The sequence below is a fragment of the Podarcis bocagei genome (assembly GCF_964188305.1).
Source record: "Podarcis bocagei genome assembly, chromosome: 15".
NCBI classification, from domain to species: Eukaryota; Metazoa; Chordata; class Lepidosauria; order Squamata; family Lacertidae; genus Podarcis; species Podarcis bocagei.
The window spans coordinates 39,619,755-39,628,121 of NC_138141.1; the positions used below are offsets into that span (position 1 = coordinate 39,619,755).

At 48.6% G+C, this 8,367-nt stretch overlaps 1 protein-coding gene across 7 annotated transcripts in view; it reads left to right on the forward strand.

The window, feature by feature from the left end:
- SYNRG (synergin gamma) overlaps positions 1-6,551 on the forward strand; it is a 56,450-nt gene extending 49,899 nt beyond the window's left edge. For 6 of the 7 annotated variants that reach the window (XM_081172856.1, XM_081172855.1, XM_081172858.1 and 3 more), the window contains one exon: positions 901-6,551. In XM_081172856.1, the coding sequence (XP_081028982.1) occupies positions 901-1,032 (132 nt within the window). In that variant the 3' untranslated portion in view covers positions 1,033-6,551. The remainder of the gene's footprint in view (positions 1-900) is intronic. The other variant, XM_081172857.1, reaches the window with a different exon arrangement.
- Positions 6,552-8,367: the final 1,816 nt, after the last annotated feature.

The following is an 8,367-nucleotide window of genomic DNA, read 5'->3' on the forward strand; positions in this document are numbered from 1 at the left end:
GAAAAGCGGCTTGCCAGCAACGCCCAAGTCGGAAACTGCTCTCAGGTGCAATTCAACTCCTTTGTGGTTTCCCACGCTAGATTTAAGCCGGCAAAACCTTGCAGTGCGTCCTCCTTGCCTCCTAATGGGAGTGCCCCCGGTTCAGGGTTCCACCATGCTTTCTCCCATGATATAATATCACACGATTTGGCAGGCCGGCTAGATTTCACATGAATTTTGGGGCAAGGGGAACATTCCCCTGCTGGGATGCAGCCATCCAAAAGGTCCCTTCTCTTTCTAGGAAGGGCAGGCAGTGCTTTTCAGTCCAAATTCTACCTTTGTACAGCAGCCCAGGGTCTACATGCTATCTCTGCATCCAGGCAAGCGAGAGGCACAATCAAGGACACATTTGCAGCCAGGAAAGCAAGTGGTCTGGGTGTGAAGCAAGGCCAGTGAGGGGTGTGGCCTAGAGAGGGTCCTGAAGGCCAGGTAAAGAGGCTTAGAGGGCCACAGGCCTAAGGTTCCTCTCGCTCCTTGTCTTATAGCCGCCTGCCTTGCCTGAAATGGAAGGAGCACCGTGCCATAAACGAACAAAATAGATTCTGCCTTCAACCAGCCTCCTTCTCTTCCCACTTCTTTAAAAGAGCTGTCTTTAAATGCTCTTTTCGATCGCACAAATTGGAGATTGAGGACCCTCTGTTGCTGGTTTATCCCAGAGCTGTGGCCATGGTTTGACAGCGATGGCTTGCGAGCTGTTAGGAAGCTCCACAAAGAGACTGAATGTGTTTGTTGGCGGTCAATGTGTGCCTGTGTGTCGCCGGCATCCAGGCCTCTCTCTGTGGCGCAATGTTTCAGCACATGGGAGCATCCCGGTGGTTCCTAACTCTGCTGTTTCTTTGTTTCCCCTCTTCTTCCCCGCAGGCCTTTAACTCGGAAACGGACAATTTCAAACTTGCTTATGGAGGGCACCAGTATCACGCCAGCTGCGCCAACTTCTGGATCAACTGTGTTGAGCCCAAACCCCCGGGCCTCATTTTGCCTGACCTACTTTAAGCGGACTTTGTTCCTTCAGCTTCGGCTTGGTCTCGATAGGGGAAGAATACACTGGAGGGGCAGTGGGGGTGGGGTGGGGAGGGCTGTCAGTAGATGTGGAAACTGTTCTGAGCTAGCGCTTAGGGCAGTCATCCCTAGGCTGGAGTGCTCCAGACGTTCTGGGCTACAGATCCATGGCCATGCTGGCTGCGGGCTGGGAGTTGTAGTCTGCTGCACCCGGATGTCTCCAGCTTGGGGGAAGACTGGGTTCAAGTGTGTATATATAAACCGTTTGTTTTTAGACTAGCTGTTCTCTTCCAAAAGGGTGAAAGCCACTATGTTTTTTAAATCTGCAAATTCCCTGTGATTGACTTCTCAAGCATTTGGAAATATCCACTGATTTGGGGGTAGGGTGGAGACGTGGATTGCACTGAGGCACAAACTGTGTTTCTCGAGTAGCATTTGACCAGCACAGTCTGCCCTTCAAGTGCTGGCAAATTTCTTGTCTGCTTAATGAATGTGGAGGGATCTCTCCAGCCCCCTGCAAGTGATAACCTCTGTTTCAAGTGGCTTAGAGCCCCTAGGATGACAAAGTCAGAAGGAGACAGGGCTGGCTCGGGATCCTTGTTGGGTGGTTCTTGTTTTTTGAGCAAGGTCTTGAATAGTTTCTCACTTCTCACCTCCTATGTACCTGGTGAGCTTCCAAAACCAGGTTTAAGTGCCAGGGGTCCCCTTCTCCCCACCTCCTTCCCCCTACCCCACCCCACTGACAAGGCACTCTTGGCTTTAAGCATGTCAGCTCAGAATTGCTTGCAGGTTTTCTCAGACAAAACTACCATTACTGAGTTTTGGGGCACAGACAGGAAACAATTGGGCAGATCCACGCCGTAGATTTCAAGCAAATCTGGCGCACACTTGAAGCACGTGACTTCCCCCAAGTAGACTGTGGTTTGTGAAGGGTGCTAAGCACTGTAGCACTGCGAGGGGGAAGCTACAGTTCCCAGGATTCATTGGGGTGTGGAGTCATGCGTTTTAAACGTGTATTGGCTTCGCTTTAAATCTGCGAGTCTGCCCTTAAAGAAGCCCCCCCCCCAGCACTTTGAAAGCAGCTGATCTTTACAACCTTAAGACCTCTCCCTAGAATGAATCAGCTGTCAAATTTGGCAGTGTGGAATAAAAATAGAGATGCGGAATGGTGGAGGGCTCTCAAAGTGTGAAAATATGGGGGGGTTTCTTTTTGCTTCTAAAGGGCATTACCACTGTTTGCGCCTCCATTAAGTTTGCAGAGAGAGTGAGAGCCTCCAAAGGGTATAACCAGCTTATATCGATTAAATGTCCGTTTCTCAAACGCACCCTCTTTGTGGTACGATGACAATTTGAGGGTGGCTGGGGGAGGAGGCCTTTTTCCTCTTTTGAGCAAACGGGTCGTATTGTTTTGCGGCTTCGAGAGGGCAATGGTGCAGAGAACGCAGTGGAGCAAAATGGGCTTTTCTTTCTTTCCCCTTCTTTCCCCGTTCCCTTTCTTCAGTACCTCCAGACTGCAAACCACCTCGCTGAAACCGAAGGTGGGCGGGGAACTGTTTAATTAGGCTTAAACGGAGCAAGCAGCCTGATTATAGCATTAAACCAGGTATAGGCAAACTCGGCCCTCCAGATGTTTTGGGACTACAACTCCCATCATCCCTAGCTTACAGGACCAGTGGCCAGGGATGATGGGAGTTGTAGTCCCAAACATCTGGAGGGCCAGAGTTTATGCCTGCATTAAACAATCAATGCTCATGCCTCCCTTTTTTTTAGAGACTTGCCTGCTGTGAGCTTTTGATCTCTCCCTTCACTTGGATTGGCAACCTGATGCCGTTCCCTTGGTTGGAGGTTGGTGGGGACTGGCCTAGTGATGCCCCATCTTCCAGTGTGCTGTGCTTCATGATCCACCACTGTTATTCCCCAATCCAACATTGGCAGTGCTTAGGACTGCAGGGTGGGGGACCTCCGGCCCACAGGCTGAATTAGGGATCCCAGTTTCCCCTTCCCCAGAAACCCCACCTTCCCCACACCTGATGCATCATGTGGATGTCAGGTGTGGGGCAACCAAAGGTACAGCTGGGAGCTGGTTGCTGCGTATGCCTGCTGTGAGCTTTTGATCTCTCCCAGCTTGTGGCCAGCTTGTTTATACATATCGCATTCTGGTGAGTTTCCTCTCTAGCTGAGGACCAGATCCACCGACAGCACAGCCTGACAACTGGAGGCACAGTTTAGGTCTCTTTTAACAGTTGCAAAGAATTTCCAGCACATTCCAGCTTTTTCCCATCCTGATGCTTCAGCGAGGAGGGAAGGAGCCTGGCCACCAAATTTCTCCCAGCTTTAGAAATCTGAAAAGCACCGTAGGGCAGAGAGCAGGAGCTGCAGGAAGGAAACAGCTCGTCAGATGGTTATATATTCCCTTGGGTGTTTTGCTTCCATGGAACAATGAGCTGCCTCGTTTTGGGTGGATGCACCTTTTCAATCCAGTCTTGCGTGGTTGGCCAAACCGTAGTCAGGACTCCAGTGGGTTCAGTAAATAGCTGCTCATAAGGAAATTATCTTTTGGTGCCTTTAATCACACCCAAAAATGTTAGTGTTTGGGAGTCATAAGTGCTAATGGGATCAAACTTGGGGGTATTGTCAGAAGACACTAAACTAGGCTCTCGCATCAGTGGCACAGTGGGAAATTTCATATCTTGAGCACCAATGACAATGTGGCAAAAAGAGTAATCCACTTTATCTTTCATCCTGCATCTTTCCATAGAGAAAAGTGCACACTCTCCGCATAGTGCTTCCCTGGGAGAAGCGGCGTCCTCTGAACTTCCCCTCTGGCATTCAGCTACTAAGACCCCACTGCAGGTCTTCTGTGGCTCAGGCGCATCAGCAAGCCTGACGTGCCTAAATTTGAACCATGGGAATGATCTCACGCATGTTGCTGAATCAGACCGATCTGCACATAACGGAGGAGTTGGGGTTTTTTTATTAGCAGTTCCAGTGAGACTAAGCAACGAAACCTCATCCCACAAGTTGTTGGAGAGCGTCAACCGCAAACCTGAGTATTCAGCACTGGGGGCAAAAGTGTGCCCCTCATCCAAGGAGGATGTCAATTTTTTACATGCTATTTTTTTCCTCCAGATTGCTCTTTAGCCTGTATTCAGATGGGCCGAGGATTGAGAGAGAGAAAGATCAGTCAGTGGGAAGTAAAGGCAGCTCTTCAGGTCTAATTACGGCAGAGCTTATTGAACTGTGCCTGTGTTTAAGGCTCACGACTGATCTGGGAAGGGAAAATAATCTCCTGGCTTCTGTTAGTCACAGTGCCTTGTATAGTCCACCAAAGGAACATTCGCGGAAAGGGGGAGAAAATAACAATACACAAACGAAATACCTTTCTTTGTGTTTTTGCTACGTGAGCAATGTTTGTTTGTTTTTCACTGATGGAGGCTGGTTGTGTTGAAGATGGAGGAGCCTGGAGTGGGCTTCTTCTGCTATAGCGTATCCAACTCATTCGGAAGACTGGCGTTGTGTTCATCCATCCCCTGCGCTGTGATCCTGTTAGCCAAGGGCCCCGGTGTCCTTGGAAACTGTATCCAAGGTTACAGTGTTTTTCCGAGGCTTCATTGTATAAGGTTCTGCTTCTCTCTGCCTCGCAGCCGTTCTTTGAGTGCGGGTTGGCAACTACGAGGAAGGTTTTCATGAGCTGGTCTTTCCATCTTTCTAGCCTTTTGACTTCATTTCTCTTTAAAAAAACAAAACAAAACCCACACATTTTCTTTCTTGGGTGAAGCAAAATGCTAACGGTTGTGCGTCCTTTTGTTCATTTCTAAATATACAGATGTGTGGGGGGGGGCTTTTGTTTTTTGTAGGGTGGGGTCTCTGCTTGTGAACTGTGTTCTGTCTTTTTGCATGCATCTTAGCCGCAGGTTTTCCTTTTCCTTAAACCTATTTCAAAATGTATCACAGCCCTTGTGTGTCTGCCTGTTCCTTCCTTGACTGTGTTCCAGAAGCTCAGTCCCTTGAAAAATGGCTCTAAAGTCACAGCCACGTGTTCAGAGCACGTGGCTTCCTGCAAAGAGTCCTGCAACTTCTAGTTTGCCGAGGATGCTGGGAATTGTAGCTCTGCGGTGTGAAAACTACAGATCCCATGATTCCTTGGGGGAAGCCGTGCCTCTTAAAGTGGTAGAAACACGCTATCAACATACGGTTTAGAAATGTCCGTTGATGCGTTTGATGTCGAAAAGTGGGGCCAGGGGTGGAGAGTGAGGTTGGGCAGCAGAGCCCAAACATATGGCCAGGTCCATCCACGTTAGGGATGGGGTAAGTTGAGGTCCTCCATATGTCATTGGACTGCAGCTCCCCATCATCCCTGAACTTTGGGCATCCTGGTTGGTGGGAATTGTAAAGCCAAGAGAACCACAGGTAAATCAAGCAACTCAAAAGCCATATTTGTGCTTCAACAAGATGGCTTTATCCTGCCCAACAGAGATGACCAGCCCTGCAGTCCAAGGCAGGCAAATAAGGCAATGGCATTCCACTGACAGCAGGATCCCAGCATGGTCTTTTGGATCATGTCAGGCAAAATGGGGGGGGGTCCCCCCCCCCAGTAGCATCCACCACTGGAAGCTTCCGGTATCCTGATTTCTTTCTCTCTGTTGAGACGTGCAACCTTCAAAAAGGTGCCCACCCATTCAGTGTAGTACCTGGGCAGTCACATGGGGAAGGATCTGATGCAGCTGAGTTGCCCACCCTGTAGAAAGTACAGCGCAGGAGCCAATATAGGGCCCCTACTCAGGGGGAAGTGAGTCACACTTAGTCCCCATTGAAATCAATGTGTCAGCATTAGCGAAAGGCAAATCCTTTATATTCAGTCAATAATCTGCCTTGGATTGGGTCCATATTCACTAAAGGCTCTAGAAAACCCAGCAATTCTGCTTCCATTTCACGTTTCGGAGGAGGAGGTGCGGAGAACTGCTCTGCCACGGCAAACCAGGCCACAACTAATAAAGGGAATAAAAATGAATCAAAACCCCATTCCGCGGATGCAGTCTGATTAATTGCATATCAGTGATTGGAGTGGCATAGCAAAATGATACCTCTTTCTGAAATTAAGATAAAATAAAGCTGCTGTTGTATTGCTACACTAACTTATATAGATGTACAGTATATGATTTCCCCCCCGCCCGGTGTTTTTTTTTAAAAATTGTATATTCAGCTCTTTGGATGGTACCCAAAAGGAGAGGCGATCCAGCTTTAAAAGGGCTGCTTCAGGAGGAGAGATCTTTTAACGTCTTGGCTGCCTCCAAAGTGGTTTTGTGGTTTACTCGACTGTGATCTAAGGTCTTGTTTTACTTTGCGGTGTGTGCTGTTGCCGATTTTATAAAAATAACCTTTTGAGAGAGAGTGAGAGTGGTCCTGTTTTTAATTCCCAGTGTCTGTTTGCTCTCGCAGTGGTGTACAAACTCATTTTATTGATCCCTGTGAAATTTCCTGATCTTCAATAAAGCGCTCTTGTTTTCTTTTTATTTCCTTTTACTTCCAAAAAAAAAAAGAAGGTTATTTGAAGCTTAATAAAAATAAAAACGAACCTTCACCGATGCTCAGCTTACGTTTTTCATCCTGTTAGAGCTCACAGGCACTTAACCAAATGGACTGCCGGTAGTAGCAGGTTCAGGACACACCAGAGGGAAGAAGCTCTTCTGTACTGGTGCCACTGGTTCCATCCAGCTCAGTATTGTTGACACTGGCTGCAGCATTCAGGTGGGTTTATTTCCCCAGCCCCACCTGGAGATGCCAAGGATTGAACCTAGGACCTAATTGCCCGCAGTGCAGGTGCCCTACCACTGAATGGCAGCCCTAAATGAATATAAGATTCTAGTCCTCATGGTTCTGAAAGAGAGGGCTAATTGCAGACTGGCAGCAGGATTCCATATGGTACTTTCCCAGCTGTACCTGGACATGTCAGGCACACGGTCTGTCTGCCACTGAGTTACAGCCCTTCACTGACATTCCCACAAGATGTTAAAGGAGAAAAGACTGTGGACGAATTGATGGAGGATAGATCTACCAGCCGTGATGAGGAAAGTGGAGACTCCAGCTGCAGAGGCAGTGTACCTCCAGAATACCTGGTGATGGGTCAAGCAACAGAGGAGGGACACTGTTTTCATGAACTCCCTAAAAGAATCTCGCTGGAAATGAGATGCTGGAGTAGGTAGTCTTTGTTGACTCTGGGGTCCCAGATTGCTGGACTACAACTCCCATAAGCCTCAGCCAGGTGACTCCACTGATCAAGGCCGATGTAGTCCACCAGCATAAGGAGGAGAAGGAAGAAGAAGAAGAAGGGGGAAACACTGAATTGTATGAATCTTAGCACACATGAAGACTAGAATCTTGCTTGATGATGATGATGATAGGAGAGAGAAACCACTGAAGTGTACAGATCAAAAGCAGGTGGTCCGGTTCCAGTGCAGAATTTCACTCTTAAGGTCACAACCATGCCATACATTGGAAGCATTCTGGTATCATTTTAAAAGATGTGACTCCCCCACCCTGAAGAATCCTGGAAACTAGCTTGTCACAGAGCTAGGATTACCAGCACCCTCCGCAAACTACAGTCCCCAGGATTCTCTGGGGGAAGCTGTGACTTGAAGCAGTAAAAGAGGGCTTTAAATGCATGGTGTGGGTGTAACTTGAAGTCTAATCATACCAGGCATCTGCCTCAAAGGCTAAGTATTCCTGCTGTGATATACTCCTCACTTGAAGCCATAGCCCAAGGGCCAAACGTGGCCCTGGTGATACACCCCAGGACACACATCCTTCCCTTGCCACATCCATCAACAGCCTTGTTTTGAACCCTTGAGTGTTTTTCACTGGCTGGGAAGTGTCATAGAATCAGAGTTGGGAGGGACCCTAAGGATCATCTAACTCAATGCAAGAATGCAGCTGTCCCTTGCAGGAATCGAACCTGCAACCTTGGCTTTGTCGGATATTGCTTCTTGCTTGTCTAGAGGGAAGGTGGAGAGAGAGCGTGTGTAGAAAATAGCCTCCTGTACAAACATTCACATCCATGGCACCACCCACTTGCCTCTGTTATCTCCCTCTGTTGACACGTGGCCCCCCAGTAAGTTGTCCAGGAGGGAATCTGGCCCTTGCGCTGCTAAGTGTGCCTGTTGCAGGGCCAAGGGGCTGCTGCTAGGCCAGGAGCATCCCAAACCCTGAGATTTCAGGGCCCCAACCTGAAACCTAGTGGCAATCCCTAGTGATGGCACGGAGGTGGGCCCTAGAGACGGAGGTTAATTGGGAGAGGAGAGCAGAGAAGGGCAGTGTCTGTGCTAACAATTT